Below are 17,245 nucleotides of genomic sequence, written 5' to 3' on the forward strand. Positions count from 1 at the left end.
AAAAAAGATTTACGTTTGGAACAAAGGAAAACTCCAATTTCTTTCCTCTGGAATATTGTACCATCTTTAAAGCCAGACCTCTGGTTTTCTCTTCCTGTGTGGAAGCCCGAGGCCACTGCGCACTAACTCCTTCGCTGTTAGAGAATTAGCCTTCCGATGTGCATGTAAATAAACATGGGTACATTATTTAATACAACAATGCCATTTATCAAACCAACTACTTTTGCCATTCCATAATATAATTTTCCTGCATTCCAAACACCACCTTTCTATGATTTTTCATTTTTTATTTTGCTACAACACTCATATTATTTTTCAGCGTTTTTTTTATTCCTCCGTTTTACATTCTTTCGTTCCAAACACGCCGTCTATCGCAGTCTTGCGCAAACTGATCATCCTGAAGATCGGACGGCCGAGCGCTGCCAGCTTCAGCCGCGGGAGGACTCGGTTGCAAACGCGTGAGAACCTGGGGTGCCTCCCTGCAAAAATACCACCACGATTCCACGATCGGAAGCTTCTCCGCCGCTCTCCTCTGTTTTCCTTCCCGACGAAGCAGCGGCAGCAGCAGCAGCAGCTGCAACGACTCCTCACCCAAATCAAACCAAACCAATCCGCCGCTCACTCCGCCGTCATCTCCGACCTCCTGGGATCTCAGCCGCCAAATCCGGGCCGTGCTCGCGCTTGGGCGTCTGCCGCCTCCGATGGGGAGCGAGTCGGAGCCCGCCAAGGGGCTGCTGCCCTACCTGCAGCGCGCCGACGAGCTGCAGAAGCACGAGCCCCTCGTGTCGTACTACTGTGAGAGACGCCTTCTCTCTCCTCGTCGGGTTCGTTCCCAATCGCATCCTTATTGGTTAGGGTTTTGATTCGATTTGGATTTGGGCAGGTCGGCTCTACGCGATGGAGAAGGGGCTCAGGATACCCCAGAAGGAGCGCACCAAGACCACAAACTCCATCCTCATCTCCCTCATGAACCAGCTCGAGAAGGCACGTGCCTACATCTGGGTCTCCTCTCTCTTGTCCAGTTGGATTAAACAATTGCTGTGGTTAATTTTCCATTTTAGATCTATCTATTGTATGCCCTTATGGTGGCAACCAGAAAAGCATTTTGGATGTTGTGTCTTAGTAAAACGTTTCAAGCTTTCTGTACAACTGGTATCAGTAAAAATTGATTGTTCCATCAATATCGATTGTAGGTTCTGTTTAGATATATTTGTTTTTTTTTGACAACAGATATATGTTGAATTATCAGTATAGAATTATAGGTTCTGTTTGGATGTATGTTGAATCATCAGTATAGAATTATAGGTTCTCTTTTGATGTGTTGAACCAAATGTCTGTGACAAGGATACTAGAGTGGGGGTTTATGCTTTGTCTACTTCTAGCATTCATGTGGTAGGACCTTCGTTATATTGCTGAGTTTGATATGTTCGTATCATGCTGTGTAACAATTTGTGAAGACAGATTTCACCAGTGTTAATCTGCCATGATGCAAGCCTGTCCAGAACTTCTTTACAAGTTTAGTAAAAATCTGGAAGTTGTAGTTTTTTAATAAACACTCATTGACTGGTTGATACTAAGAAAAACTAGTTTAAACCACAAATTACCTTCATTTTATGTCTTATACCATCATATTCATGCCAGTACTAAATCGAATCAATCTCTTACTATCTGGAAATTGGAATGCTGGCGTCTTGCCTTTTTTAGTTGGTTTAGTGAAACCAATATGGTTATATGCCTTTGCTTAGCATTTGACTAATATATGAGGTTTATCAATTGGAAAAGTTATGGATGTGTGGGTTGGATTGATGATCATATCTGCATATTATATTTTGGGTTCTTGACATTTGACAATACACCAATACCCTGAAAACAATATGAACTTATTGATATGTCTTTTGCTTTTATGATGGAAGAAACACTGATTCCAATTTCACAGTGACTGGCATAGAACCTGCATATTTGTAATTCTACTTTATGGCTAGATGCTGATTGACCTTTTGCAATCATTGTAATAATTTATTGTATGAATTCAGCAGCTGTCCCACCACCCTTAACAGCTTTTGTAGTGTAGCCTTATATAGTTATATGTGGAGTAACTGTGACATTAAACTTCACCTACTCATGCACCAATAACACAAATGTAGCATGCAACTGGTTTTGATATGCTTGTCAAATTCATATGTTTTCCATTTCATCACTTAGTCTAAATATGTTTTTTCATCCCCCAGGACAAGAAATCATTGACTTTGGGGCCTGACGACAATCTTCATTTGGAGGGATTTGCATTAAATGTCTTTGCTAAAGCAGATAAACAGGACCGTGCTGGACGAGCTGACATGTATCACACCTCGCGAAATTCCCATTCTGCTTCAATCATTTTGGTATCATCTTTTTACAAAGTCTTACTAATGCATGCCAAATTAATCTTGCAGAAACACTGCTAAAACCTTTTATGCTGCAAGCATCTTCTTCGAGATTCTTAACCAGTTTGGCGAGCTTCAACCTGATGTATGTTATTGCCTACTAATGCATTATTAATATATAATCTTAATGCTCCTTGACCTATAGGGAAAGCTTCCATGAACATATCTGTATTGCTTTTATTTTGCCTTGAGCAGGTTGAGCAAAAACAGAAATATGCCATCTGGAAAGCTGCTGAAATAAGAAAAGCTCTCAAAGAAGGCCGGAAGCCTGAAGCTGGACCACCTGGTGGGGATAAAGATGAAGCGCCTGTCAATACCACCACCATTTCTCAGGTAACTATCCTGACTCACTAGCATTGGTTTATGAATGACTATCGCCATACTCTCACTCTTGGCTAGTGTGAAATTTCCTCTTTCTATCTACTATAGCAGTATAACTTGCTTCAATGTTGCTAACACCAATCCTAATGTTCCTTCTCATAGGTTACTCAAATCTTGTTAGATTGCTTCTGTTTATCATTGGCTGCATATTAAGGCCTTGTTTGGATGTCGGATTCATCTCATTCCACATGTGTTGGAGTGGAATTTAGTTCAAGTTCCACTTCAACCCACCCTTACACATGTGGATTGATGCGAATCTGACTACATCCAAACAAGGTCTAAATGTATTACCCATCCAACATACATTCAATTTCCGTGAATGTATATTGTCAACACTCTTTAGTCTTAATTCATGTAAACATAGATTCTGGACAGTTCTGTTACCTTTACCTGTTTCAAATGAACGGACACAAGACAGGAATATTTTTATTTATTTAACTTAAGTTGTAACTTACATTCAGTCAGGATTTCCTCCAACCTTTCTTCAATGCTTCCATATATGTCATTTAATTAGCTTGAAAGATCTTAAACTGTACAGTAATCACTGATTATGCTTTCAGTATTTTGTGCAGATTTTGGCATTCACTGGTTCTCAACTTTTGTATTGTTTGGTACTGTAAACAGGATATGGGGCAAAGTCCTTCCTTCAATGTACACCAGGGCAGTGAAGCCTCACCTCGACCTGTCAACATGGTTATTTCCCAGCTTCTCTTTAGTACTTGTGATTTGCAATCTTTTAACATGGTTTTGTTGAACAAAGCAGCTTTAAATTTTTTTATATCAATTTTGTGCACAGGATTTTAGTAGGCGGGATAGCTTTTCTGCTGTGCAGCCAGGAAATAATGTGCCTCGCCAAAGTACAGAGTTCAATGATCATCCCTCTACCCAGTTACCTTATTCACCCCCACCACCCTCACAATCTCAGTATCCTTCTCCATCACAATCTTATTCCTCTCCCTCGTACCAGGCAACAGATTACCCTTCTGATTTACACACACCATCCCCCAATTTTTCATCTCCCCCCTACACAAGCACAGATCATCCTACCAATGAGGTCCACAAACCACCTTCCAATTATTCCCCACCTCCTTACACCAGGACAGATCACCCTTCCAGTGATGGCTACAATCCTCACAGCAATGATAAACCAGATGTTTCGGCTTACCCTCAGGCATACCAACCCCCACCCTACACAATTGACCCTCAGCACACCTCTCAAAACTACTACTCCACCGAAGCCCCAGCTGCTCCATACAACTACCCTAATTTCCAGTCATATCCAAGTTTCCAGGACAGCACGGCACCTTCTGTCCCAACACATCAATCTTCATTTTATCCTGCAAGTGATGGCCCTGCAGCTACATCATACACTCCTGCATCGAATTCCTCTGCCCCTACACACTACCTCTCAACTGCTGAGTCTTCACCTCAACTTGCTCCTCCAGCTGTGCCACCAGCTAGCCAGTATAAATATGATAGCAGTTACCAGCCAGAAGTTGAGAAGATTGCTGAGGCTCACAAGGCAGCCAGATTTGCTGTCGGTGCTCTTGCATTTGACGACGTATCTGTTGCTGTGGATCACCTGAAACGTGCACTGGATCTTCTGACAAACCCTTCCGCTGAACCTCATTAGCTCTTTGCATCACCGTGCGTGCTCTTGTCAGAAGCATCATCTGTACATATACAAGATTGGTATACCACCCATGGGATATTGCCAGTTTGCATACATACAAGACAGGGGTTACCACATAAATCTAGGAGATAATAAGCGAGCCGTGTGGGCTTTTGAAGTGACACTTACAGGAATTGTCAAATTCAATTATTTTATTCAGAGTTTTGTGCTACGTAACCCATCGTATTCATTCATTTGCATATTCTTGAGGTCTGGTATGGTATTTTGGGTTTGGATTGTTGATGCAGTGCCTGCTTTGTTTGTCTCTTTCATGGTTTGTACCACAAAAAAACACTAAATTTTGAAACTCTGGAGTAAGGTAAGCAGTTGAGCCAGAATTCGGGTGGTGCGCACCGATGCGTCTTCTCTAGGGATTGCTTCACGTCCTGATAGCGTTGCCCTCTGGCAATTGTTGTCATCCTCCTCCTCTGACGGTCTATCTGTAATCGTTTGTCTGGTTAATCCTTTTTTTTTTATCTTCTCTGGTTAATCCTTTAGAGGAGAAAAAAAATGATGTTCGATAGTGGTGGAAGAGTCCAAAGCTAGACAATTACTGTGCCTTATTGAACTACAGAGCTGCGTGTCATTGATTACTACGACAAAAAAAAGAGAACATCAGACAGAGGACAGTCTAGGTCGAGCACAAAACCAACTCGGATACAAACAAACAAACAAAAAGGAGAGAAAACTCGCCACAAATAGAGGGGAAAAAGAACCATACCAAAGACCATCATGATATCCGAAACCTGAATGAATATCTAAAATCTATTTTATATGGCAACATAGTAATAACAATAAGGACTTTCTATAAACTTATACATGATATATATATACACATATTTACATGTACTAGGTTAATGCCCGTACATTGTTACGGGTTTTAAAATCCACATACTCTATGTTTCTTCATTGTTATTTTATTTTTTTCTGTCTATATTCTTCCTTTTCCAATTTTTTTTTCAGTTTTCATTTTTCAATTTTATATTATTTTGTATCCTTTCTTTATTCTTTTCTTGTTTTAGTTTTACCTTTTATTTTTTTTCTTTTGGTTTTATTTGTATTGTTCTTCCTTGCTTATAATTTATATATCTGGTTTAGGAGTTATGACTTTTTTAATTCGCTAAAACAATTTTGCATGCATAGGTGAGTAGGGTCTAGGTTAATGGGATAGCGTGTCATCGTGTAGTAAAAAAGACCACCAAACGGATGAGAGTTGTGGGCAGGTCCTCTCCATAATTTTTAGTTGTAGAGATAAATATTCATCAATAAAATTTTATCTAAAAATATCCATGTGTGATCTTGTTTTGAAGGATTTGTTATAAGAAATTTAATGGTGCAACCGGAATTTAATTTATATCTTCGGTTTAAGATTTATGACTTTTTTTAATTCGCTAAAACAATTTTGCATGTATGAGTGAGTGGAGCCTGGGTTGATGGGATAGCCTATCATGTTGCAGTAAAAGGGATGGGAGTTGTGGCTTCACCATAAGTGTATTAGATGGGTTCTCTCCATAATTTTTAGTTTTAGAGATAAACAAGAGACAATAAAAAATAAATATTTTTATGAGTTAGCTTAGAATAAATTTAATAATCTAAGTAAACAAATTATTATTAGCATATTATAAAATATAAAATTTAATTCTAATAATTTATTTCAGATATTCATTGGATATCCACGGATGAAAAATCGGTTTCGGGGCTCCAAACCTGAAAACCATGGGTGAAAAATCATCCCTAAACCTAAACACGCGGGAACCAAAACCCACGGATATCTGACCCAAAACTGGATATCTGACCCAAAACTGCCCCGCTGCCAGTTCGGTTTCTATTTAAAATGTTGGCTAAATAATGAGTTAGCCATCTATTTTTACCATCACTTTTAGCTTTCTAGCTTTTAGTTTTAGTTTTAGCACGCAGCGTTCCAAGCCTCCAACCTGGGCCGTAGGGCGTAGGTGGCGGTAGTGCTCTTCTGTAGTCCAGCTTGGCAGTCGGTACGCCGTCTCCACCTGTAGGCTGGTCTGGAGCTTCACCTAGAAGAGGGTGGCAGCAGCCAGAGAGGTTTGAAGGCAACGCTGCTGTCAGTTTGTCACACTGGCGAGCGAGCGAGGCCGAGCGGAGCAGAAAGCAGAGGCTGGATGAATAAAGTTTGAGCACTTTGGCGAATGGCGATGGCAAGTGGGCAATTTTTGGTCCAAAGCTGTCGGAAACCGCCAAGATGAGCTTTTGAGTTTCTAGCGTTTCTTGGTTTTGGTGGTCTTTCTGACTTTGGCCTTGGAAGCTGCTTTTGACGACCAAAAGCTTCCAGGAAGTCTAACAAAACAGGCCTTAAGGGCAAGTTTCCACTTTGAGAACCGTTCGGGGCATCAGACTTCATTCCATCACTATGTTGTCTTCCCTTTGAAGAAGCATGTCAACCACTTTGCTGCCAGCTGCAGGGAGGGTTTTGCAATGCACATACGTCCGTGACAATATTACTTCAGCGCCTTAGCCAGCAAGAGCACCGACCATTTGAACAACAAACGAAAAAAAAAAGAAAGAAAAGAACTAATTAACTCCAGGATCATGTCGAGCGCACTTGCATCAATAATTTCACTGGGTGCGATATAAGGGAACAGCTGAATGCAGGAGCAGCAGGCAAACCACTAAATTCCCCCCAGGCACTCACCAAAGTTCTACGGAAACAACTTCGCCTGTACCAACAAGCAGGATTTGGTAGCAATCAACCGCACCCCAAAACAATGTAATAATAGCTATTATCGAGCAACCAGAGAAGGAATTTTTTTTTTTAAAAAAACTAGACTCAAGCTAATTACAGAAAAGGAATATATACGGACAGATATGACATAGCAATAATAGGGCCAGCCAACAACCCTCTTCTAGCCACACCCCATCTTACAAACTTTACAGGCCTGCAAAGAGAAGTGGAAGACATCTTATTAATTAGTATATATCATAGCTAGAGCTTACATCAGATAATTAGGATTGCTGATTGTATGAACGCAATCAAAGGTAGCATACCACAAACCTGATTTCAGCTAATCCCTTGGTTTGCCATTGAAAATAACGATGTATAATTCTTCAAAAAACAAAGAATGTCAGAAACTACTTAATTGTCAACATTGTAATCTTTATACAGACTGCTTGTGGATTCATCATAATTCCACCTGCAAAATAAAAATATACAAGTCAACCTTTTCAGCTTCGGTAGTTAATAATTGTACTAATATGCAAACTTTTGTAAGAATTATTAGTTGGGGAATTCGTGAGGGCGAGGGATCAAAGGTGATATCTATGAGGTTGGAGAGGGAAACTACAGGTCTTGGGCCCTATTTGGATCTGCTTCTTGGGCGGTTTAACTTAGAAGCAAAGCACTTCGTGGCCAAATGGAAAGCTTCTAATGAAGCATATTTCCTAAGCGCTTCTCTTCCTTCAACGTGGGCCTCCGAAAAGCCAGAAGCCCATGCGAGGGAGCCTTTTCAGCTTCCCCATATCCCTCGCATGCCACCGTCTCACCCATGCTGCTCAGTTGTCCCATCCACACTGGCGTAGCCGACGGCCTCCACCGGCTCCACCCTTGAAGCAGTGGCGTCGGCCTTCGATCTCCCCCCTCCCCCCCCCCCTCCAACATGCTCTGCTGGCCCAAACTATAGCTGAGAGCATGCTCAAACTAGAGCGACTGTCCCTCCCTCCCCCCCTCTCTCTCTCTCTCTCTCTCTCTCTCTCTCTCTCTCTGAAGCGGCCATTATCTAGTAGACTTCAAAAAAGCTCATCCCCAATAAGTTGATCCAAACAGGGCCATTATCTAGTTGCCTCAGGGTTGGTGCAGCATGACAAGCAGGATGAGGCTGGCGGAGATAGTGAGAACTGAGAAAGCGGCGACAACTAGGGATCAGGATTAAGAGTTTGAGAGGTAAATATCTTCTATTCTTGATTTGATGAGAGAGAAAGCCAGTGGACACTTAATGAATTCAATCTAACTTAGCAAATACGGCCAGATCAGAACTAATCATAACCACAGCAATGATCCTCCCTGTTTGTGTTAGTCCCTAACTTCAGAAGCAACGAAATCCCTTGGAAATTTGCAGCCTAGCTATTAGCTTCTTTTTTCTGAAGGAAAAAAGCCACTGAAACATGTGATGTATGCTTATATCAAGGGTAGCACTAAGACATGATAAAACTGACTCCATGTGAAGTAACATGCAAAATGGTTTAGGCTCTGGTGGTCCTTGGTCAAGCTTTTCTTCTTTGTGGTGAGTTTTTTGTTCTTGGGGGTATGAGTGGGTTTTTGTACTTGGACTGGGCCTCTGTTCTTAGCCCGTTGTACTTTCTTTATCTATCTCAATGAAATGGCAAGCAACTCTCCTGCCTAGTTTGGGGGGGGGGGGGGGGGGGGGGTGATGCAAAATGTCAATGCTTGCAATGTTAATGGTAATGTGTTTGGCATAGGAAGCATCAACAACAGGGGCGGTAATAAGATGGGAAATGATATTGGTGCCGTTATTGATCACTACTAGCTCCAAGGGCAAAAGGAACACACAATCTCTGACAATAAAATGACAATAAAGGTCAGTGATGCCTTCATTTTCTTGATGTGTAACTAGTTGACTGTTGCAAGATAGCCTAGGACTCCTTAGCAAAGTTCAGCTAGGCGCTGACCCTCCGCCTAGCGCTTAGTCGGGAGTAATCGCGCCTAGGCGTTTCTAGGCGGTGATTAATACATGTATAAATACTTAAAAGAAAAGAAAAAACAAGAAAAGTAGTAATAATGGAAGGGAGAAAGAATAGAAGGCCCATTTAACAGCCCACTTTAGCCCAACTCTCTCATCCCCGCGTCGCCCCCGTGACTCCCCGTCTCCCGCAAGCCGCGACGCGACTCTGCCCGCCGCCGCCGCCACCGCCCTCTCCCGCTGCTCCCTCTCTCTGCGCACGCCGTCGCCTGCGCTGCTCCCCGCCGGCGACTGTCTCCTCCTCGCGCCCGCGCCCTCCGCGCTCGCCGCCGTCTGCGCACGTCTGAAGCTCCGCCGGATGCTCTCCACCCCCACCGGCGGCGCCGCCGCCGCCTAGGTTCCGCCTACCCCCATAGGCGAGGCAGGGAGCCTCCGATTCGCGACTAATCGCGCCTAGGCGAGCGCCTAGCGGAACTATGCTCTTTAGTGACACTAGAAAGCATGATGGGATAGTATGGCTCTAATACTACGGCAATGACTGATTGTATAGTTGGACTTGGAGAACAGCATGGACACAGGGATAGGGTAGAGGGGGGACTTGTCGACGACGAAGAAACATAGGCTTGAGATAACTGACTAATTATTAGTGAGAAAAGAAGATAAAGCTGTTCTTATATAGATCCAGCACTAAAAACTCAATCTCACCACCTTATGAAGATAACATTTCAACTACAGGTGACATACTTGACAACGAACTCAGCCAGGCCTAGCTCATTTAGTACCATACTACCATTGCCAGGACCAATGTTCCCCATTGAAAAAAATAATATTGTTAATTTGGATATTGTTCTAGTTCAACTCTCTTCTTCAAGCGAATTAAGCCAGTGTTAGAGGAAGGAATAAACCAAACTCAACCATCCACAAACCACAAATTTGGATTTAGTCATTAATTAGCAGTTGTATGCCCTTGGTCAAGTTTTCAATTACCATTCATGTATCAATGTGAGAATGGCCACGGAGAAAATCCGAACTACCAAACCAACCAAACCAGCAGCAGCATGACCTATTTCTAGTACTACACATGATTTTCTTCATTGATAAATGAGTACGTTTATTAATAACAAAATAGTTTTGGGTCGGGCAACCAGTTCTGCAAACAAATACATATGTTCACTAAGGTAATATAAATATTAAAGGATAAGAAACAGACCTGCAAAAGAAAATTGGATGCAACCTACAACCTGAACTGTCTAACTGACATCTTCTCTTGGACTCTTCTCTAAACTTGTCAGCATGAAGTACCTCACAAGGGCCACAAATAGTGGAAACTAATACAGTTCTTTCATCATTTGAACCATATACCTTCAAGAAGAGAACAGGAATAAGCAAACCAGAAAGTTATTACGGTAACATTTATCAACTACCACTATAGGAACTATCCTCCTGAATAAGGCTTATAAATATATTATTACTACAAGAAAAACATGAGAAAGCTCAGATCTAGCTAATTGGCGGAAGATTTTCGTAGCAATGAGAATAAAAATTCTACATTATGATTGATAAATTGATTTCTTGATGATTTAATAATTGTGTATCTGTACAATATTATATAGGTTGCTTACGACATCTAAAAGAAATATTGACACAGGTGAGATTCCACGATATCTTATGAAAAGTAAACATTCCAATGGTTTCCAGTTACATCACAATAATTAGTTGGCTCACCTCATCCTCTTCAACACATGGCTTGCTAATAGATTGTGGAAGATCGGAGCCTAACAAATAAGGATTGACCATAGCCAGTCTAGAACCAGAGTCATGATCTTCCCATAGTGACTGTAAAATGGGCAACACAATTAGTAATCCTGCCTTTGTTTCAGAAAGAAATAAATTGCCACACACTCTACTATGAACAAGCATAGAACCAAGGTCATGCTCTTCCCACAGTGACTCTAAAATAGGTAAGACAATTAGCAATCCTGCCTGTGTTTGTAGAAAGAGTATAGTACCACTCACTCTACTACAAATAATGGTTGGTATAAACTCAGAGGGAAATGATAGCCTTTGACTGTAAAATAGGTAAGACAATTAGCAATCCTGCCTGTGTTTGTAGAAAGAGTATAGTACCACTCACTCTACTACAAATAATGGTTGGTATAAACTCAGAGGGAAATGATAGCCTTTCAATATCATGACATATGCAGTACAAAGTAATTAAGGGAGCAAAAAGAAAGCAAACATACCTGCAGCTTACACGGACTGCACTTGTTACCTTCAATGGCAATCAAAATATGATCATGAAGACTGTATATTATGCCATCAATGTTACAAGAGTTATAATAAGTCTTGTTGTCAATAGATTTGAGGCCATCACCAACCCAACCCACAATACTGGCTGTGCTGCAACCTACGTATCTATCATTACAATCCCCTACAATTTCATGCTTAGAATAGATGTGTCCATTTGAAGTCACCTGATGAGCATTGTCATGGTTTGTGACGGTATCATCTGCCATAATTTTGAGTTTACGTGGCTTTCCTATCCCATCTTTAGTGACCCCATCTGCTTGATGTATTTCATCAGTTGATGTTCGAGTGCTAGGCAACTGTACATTTTCGCTTGGATGTCGGAAAGGTGTTCTGGTGCTTTCGCAAGTCTCTACAGAAGAAACAATAAAAGAATGGTATGTATGTTTCAAGCCAGAAGGTTCTGTAGACTGCCGATTGGAATAATTTACTGGATTTGCAGAATTGCTCTTGATATGCATATGAGACCCCCCTGACAGATTGCCAGAACCATATGTTGATGCTCTGTTAGTTTGATCTCCATTGTATAATGTTGCAGTTTCTGTAGGCATGCCACCACAAGGCACGCTATTTCCTTCCTTTTCTACAGATGAGGTTTCCTGATATTTAACATTTTCCTTTTGAGGTTCAGCACCAGAGATTGATGCTGATTTTGAACCAGCATCTAAATCCAATGTACCACTCTTGCACACATGGCTGCCAACTTTGTTGGTGTTTTGATTGATGACACTTCCATTTCGTGCTAGATTTTTACTACAACTAGTGCCACCTGTTTCAGTTGGGTTTTCTGCTCCTACATGAGAAGGCTGTGCACCACCAATCATACAAGTCTTTAGTGCAACTATAGTTCTTGTAACCTTGCCATATTTTGGAGGGAGGGGTTTGCCCTTACAATGGGCCACACATGTTGGACAATACCACTCAGTTTTTGGCAGGCCTTGATTCCCATAATACTGAAGGCACTTTAAGTGCATGCCCCTCTCACAGGCATCGCAAACAAGCAAACTTTCCATATTCATGTTAGCAACTTTACATATCTGACAGTCCAGTCTAGTATTCATATACTCAGTTGAAGGCACAGTCCAGCTAGAGTGATTAGCAGGTCGGTGCAGAATCCGTTCAACATTTTTTGCTATTGCCTTGTGATTGGAGAAGATTGATTGTCTTTGAATAGGTAATTTCTTCTTAGGATCTTGATACCCCATAACAACACTTGATGTCACCGGGTGAACAGCAGGTCCCTTTTTGTCCACAGATTTCTCTGCTTCACAGGAACTCTGTAAGGAACTTTGATTGGCACTGGTAGTGTGATGACCTGATTGATTTGACTCTGTTGACATAGAGAAAATAATTTCAGATACAGAAGATTGAAAATCCTTCACTGCTAGTCTGCTACTCCCTCCAACCCTTTTAAAGTGACGCCTAGATCTTCATGCTAGAACTTTCTAAAGTTTGACTAGATTTATTGAAAATGTTAGTAACATTTGTATCTCCAAATAAGTGTATTATAAAAATATATTCAATGATTAATCTAAAGATACATATTATGTACCATAAATATTAGTAATCTATTGTATATATTTGGTCAAAGTTGAATATGTTTGACTGATATGTGAGAACGACACTTAAAAAGGGACGGAGGGAGTAGTTACTAATTTATTTTATTACTATCCTTTATTTTAACTTGGTTTTGTGGATGTTGTTTGCTTGGGTCCAAAAGCTTTTATTCTTGTTGTACTGTAGTATAGCAGATTCAAAATAATAGTCTTGCATTCAAAATCAAATATCAAATTTTGCAGGTGTGAATACATATTTTTCCCATAATATTTTTTTTATCGAATACACAAATCTGTGGATCATTGCATTAAGAGAGAAAATGTGACCAATCTAGGAGGAACTAGGCAGTTTTCATTAAGAAGAAAATAGGCACCCAAATTTGAGCGTGCGCGGGGGGGGGGGGGGGGGGGGGAGGGCTCGAATTTGGATGCTTGGGTGCATGACCACACCACCCACGGTAAAGTTTATTTTGCCCTTGAGGGCATCCAATGGATGGGAGAGTGAGGGTATGTGCCCTTAAGGGCAAAAAAACCACCTCCACCACCTATCCAAACAGTTGAGCTAGGCTCACTTCCTAGTTAAAATGAGACCAACCTGGGAGGACCTAGGCGGTTTTGCAATATAATAATACTCCCTCCATTCCAATTTGTAGATCGTTTTGGTATTTCTAGATACACAACTTTTATTATGTATCTAGAGTCTAGACACATCGTATATGTAGGTGCATAGCAAAAGCTATGTACCTAGAAAAGCCAAAGCAACCAATAATTTAGGACAGTGGTAAGAAAATAGGCACACAAATTTGAGTTGAAGAGGACTGAGTCTGGGAGGTTGGGTGCATGACCACCTTCCATCCCAATGAGTTAAGCTAATAAAAGAAATTTATATCTTCATATCTGCTTTTACCTCTCTCTGATTCAGAGAATAGGCAAAAGACTGTAGGGGCAATAAATACAATTGTAACCTAATAGGAATGTTGTGTGAACAAAGGTTCGCTATTCAGAGATTGGCAAGCACACATAAAAAATGTAACTGTCCACTTAATTTATTCATATATTGGATTCTAAAAAAAACAATCATGCAATCAGGATCTCTCTCATCACCTACAGACAAATAAACATAGGTAAATATTTTGTACTCCTAGGAGTATGTTAGTACTACTATATGCACTTACTATGTTTATGACTTTTAAGTATCATGTACTTTTATACGGCACAGAAGGAAGCTGTTCTCCTATCCCATTGTGCATTATCTAAAGGTTTACATATTGCAAAATATACATGAGCAGTACAGACTACAGAGCTACACGACATGCCAACTTGCATGATGATGTGATGTACCAGTGGAAGGAACTATTTCTAGGAGAATGGTAACAACTTCCAAAAAACATATTTATCTTAGTGCATGGCCACATTTTTATATGGGGACATATCAAGTGCCAAACATGAACTACATGCAGCTATAATCATTTTTTTTCTTAAGTGGAACAAACCAACACAAAATGACCTAACATCTGAGAAGTTATTATACATGTGTTCTCTCAACCTTCTTATAGAAGTTTAAACTGAAATACAAAGAGAAATAAAAAGATTCGCTGCAGACAGGGCCTCTTGCCATTTCACTATTTTGTTTGTTTGTAGTCTGTCAGGATTTTACATTTTGTTTCTACAAACAACCCATCTTCATAGTTAGTCATGTTTGCCAAATTGCAAGTGGATCTAGACAAGCATACATAGACCCATCTCAGACATAAACGTTAAGCCTGAGTGGTCTTATGGGCGGATCCGTTATAGCGTGGATAGTGGGATGTTAAAACATGTGAGTACCTCGATTTTGTGTGGAATCTGAACCATTAACAACAATTTGCTTTTTGAAATCTGCAGATCCTGTTGGCAGCAAAACAGCAGAAGGATTGCTAGGTGATTTTACAGACGATGCTCCTGCTAATGTTCTATTTAACAGGGGCTGCTTCGAGATAACTTGGGATACCATTGGGGTTGAGAGATTCTTGGATGATCCAGTGGTGACCTTAGAAGCTCCATGCTGCAATCCGTTTCTTGCACTTGAGGCTGTCATTTTAGGGACAGTAGTTGAAGGGGCAAAATCATCCTTCCCTTCCATCTACTTAAGGGGATGAATAAGGAAAGATGACAAAAGATCAGTAAAGAGGCATCTAATTTGTATTGAATGCTCAGAGCCAATGACGGTACAATTTAACAATGTTATAGTATGTATAACAGATTAGCATGTTTGAACTATTGCGATGAGAGATTATACTCAGAGCTTTATCATAACAAATAAGGGAATCAAAGGGAAACCCAAAATTCAAAGGCACTAGCATATCCAGAGAAAAAAATATATCCAATTATCAATTTTTGTCGTGCGATGCACAGTGTACGTATTCCTGAGCTTTGTACATGGTTCCATTTGTAGTCTTGATGCTCACGACGTGCAAAATCATAGTATAATATCTTGGTATGAAATACTAGATCTAGCCTTTGGTCAGTAAATTGCAACAGATGGCTTGCTCATTTCTTGGTTTAGCATACAATGCATAATAAATGAAAATAATTTAGCCTGAAAGAAAAGGCCCTGCATATCACTAGTGTGACCCTATACTGTGTCACTATGGGTCTGTTTGGTACCCGACCAAAGCCTGCCACCACAATGGAGTCCGCAACACTTTCTGGCGAACTTTTTGGCTGCCACACTCACCATGGAACGGTGAATGCAAAAACAGTGGCGGCCACATCACAAGGCGAGCAACCAAGCACCAACTTTTTTCCCGTGGCTGCCGAACTTTAGCTGTAGCGCGCTTTGGTTCAGAAGCAGACAGGCCCTATATGGCATTGCCATCATGTAGGTAGTACTAAAAACTAGTTGCTGTTCCAACTCATTGCATCAAATCAGATATGGTTGGAGCTGAGGCTAAGGTTGCGTTTTGCGAGCCGAATCCGTTTCTTTTCTCATACGTATCGGCAGAACGCTACCAAACGCACCTGTGACCCAGAGTTTCGAACCTAAAACGTTTCTGGGTTTCTGCCTACAGAGTCAAAACGGCCACATGCTAGTTTTGCGGTGATTTTCCTTTGCAATTAATAGAGGTCCCCACCTGCTTGGTAAGAAATTACATGACCTGCCACAGTTTATCCAGATCTGAAGCATTTCTATTAGAAATCATGATCCCTACCAAACGGACCCTAAATAACAGAATCATGGCCCAGTCGCTCGTGCACATGGCCTGGACTGTGGCATGCTTACTGCTTTCACTGTATAGCATTATCGAGACAAAACAGCAGGCATTAGCAATTCATCACTTCATATCCGGCATTGTACAAGGTGAGGCTAACTATCCGAAAATCCGAATCAATAATACGCAGTGCTGCCGGAAAGGGAACGAGCGCTGAATTATAAACGATCAGAGAAGAGGTGTCAGCGTCAAACCTTACGCTTGGTGAGACGGACCCTATCTGCGATGGAGGCCTTGAGCGGGCGATACCCGAAGACCGCGGGATCCCTGGCGCGGGTGAGCCCGAGGTCCTCGACGAGCGAGCGCACCGCCTCACGCGGGAACAGCTCCCTGGGCCGCAGCTCCACCTCCCCCATCACCGCGGCGACCAGCGCTCCCCGCGCCTCAGCCGCGAGTGCGTTCTCCGCCGCCGTCGGGGCCCAGCCCCCCCGCGCCTTCCCCGCGGTCGCCAGCACCATCACGATCTCCGCCACCCGGCCCAGCTCCCCGTCCCCGCGCCGCCGCTTCCGCCCGATCCCCATCGCGCGCGGGCGGTGAAACCGGAGGCCGAACCCTAGGTGGAGGAGGGGGTCAGCGAGGAATGGAGAGGGGTTTGGGTTTTAGAAGGTTCCAGAACTGATGCGGGGGGTTTGGAAAGGTTGCTTGGCGTGGCGCCGTGGCGCCTTGCTTGGAAGAGATGGGGAGGTGTTGGCGGTGATGGAATTTGGGATGGATCGAAGCGAAGGCAGCAGGCCACCAGCGGGCAGCGGGAAGAAAATTAGGTGCGCCCAGGGCGTAAACACTTTCCTGTGCGCGAACATCTTAGATACACGCCGCGTGGCATAAAATAAATCCTGCGGACGCCATCGACGAGTGCTTCCACGATGGATTGGCTCTCAACACGCAAGGCTCGACCAATTCGGCTCCCGTGCTAGCACGGCTCCCAGGCTCCCAGCCACCAACCACAGAGCAGCTCGCGAGCGCGGCTCCCAAGTCTCCTCCGTCCTCC

The 17,245-nt window shown here is 42.2% G+C and overlaps 2 protein-coding genes across 4 annotated transcripts; one reads left to right on the top strand and one right to left on the bottom strand.

Annotated features, from left to right (window-relative positions):
- On the top strand, positions 497 to 4,719 carry LOC8078238 (protein HOMOLOG OF MAMMALIAN LYST-INTERACTING PROTEIN 5). The gene is made up of 7 exons (XM_002436898.2): positions 497 to 795; positions 884 to 984; positions 2,229 to 2,338; positions 2,433 to 2,508; positions 2,619 to 2,756; positions 3,429 to 3,497; positions 3,601 to 4,719. The coding sequence occupies exons 1-7, from the start codon at positions 702 to 704 to the stop codon at positions 4,435 to 4,437; spliced, it is 1,425 nt and encodes a 474-aa protein (XP_002436943.1). The 5' UTR covers positions 497 to 701; the 3' UTR covers positions 4,438 to 4,719.
- LOC8072851 lies at positions 7,015 to 17,018 on the bottom strand. Of its 3 annotated transcripts, none has more exons than XM_021449310.1 (7): positions 16,452 to 17,018; positions 14,834 to 15,128; positions 11,387 to 12,780; positions 10,869 to 10,979; positions 10,354 to 10,505; positions 7,495 to 7,640; positions 7,015 to 7,385 (listed from the first exon to the last, which is right to left on the bottom strand). In XM_021449310.1, the coding sequence occupies exons 1-6, from the start codon at positions 16,776 to 16,778 to the stop codon at positions 7,583 to 7,585; spliced, it is 2,337 nt and encodes a 778-aa protein (XP_021304985.1). In that variant the 5' UTR covers positions 16,779 to 17,018; the 3' UTR covers positions 7,015 to 7,385; positions 7,495 to 7,582. The 3 variants fall into 3 exon arrangements, with proteins under 3 accessions (XP_021304985.1, XP_021304984.1, XP_021304986.1); XM_021449309.1 differs by having other exon boundaries at positions 7,502 to 7,640; positions 16,452 to 17,017; XM_021449311.1 differs by having other exon boundaries at positions 7,502 to 7,640; positions 14,834 to 15,131; positions 16,452 to 16,582.

This window comes from Sorghum bicolor, chromosome 10 (genome assembly GCF_000003195.3).
Source record: "Sorghum bicolor cultivar BTx623 chromosome 10, Sorghum_bicolor_NCBIv3, whole genome shotgun sequence".
Taxonomy (NCBI): domain Eukaryota; kingdom Viridiplantae; phylum Streptophyta; class Magnoliopsida; order Poales; family Poaceae; genus Sorghum; species Sorghum bicolor.

What these genes read in the sequence shown, in the direction of transcription:
- LOC8078238 (XM_002436898.2), top strand. Translation starts at nt 702, where the DNA reads ATGGGGAGCGAGTCGGAGCCCGCCAAGGGGCTGCTGCCCTACCTGCAG. An exon ending in GCCCCTCGTGTCGTACTACT is followed by an intron (nt 796 to 883) that starts GTGAGAGACGCC and finishes GGATTTGGGCAG; the next exon opens with GTCGGCTCTACGCGATGGAG. An exon ending in TTGGCGAGCTTCAACCTGAT is followed by an intron (nt 2,509 to 2,618) that starts GTATGTTATTGC and finishes TGCCTTGAGCAG; the next exon opens with GTTGAGCAAAAACAGAAATA.
- LOC8072851 (XM_021449310.1), bottom strand. Translation starts at nt 16,778, where the DNA reads ATGGGGATCGGGCGGAAGCGGCGGCGCGGGGACGGGGAGCTGGGCCGG. An exon ending in AGATTCCACACAAAATCGAG is followed by an intron (nt 12,781 to 14,833) that starts GTACTCACATGT and finishes CTATGTCAACAG; the next exon opens with AGTCAAATCAATCAGGTCAT. An exon ending in CATCCAATTTTCTTTTGCAG is followed by an intron (nt 7,641 to 10,353) that starts GTCTGTTTCTTA and finishes TTTATTTTGCAG; the next exon opens with GTGGAATTATGATGAATCCA.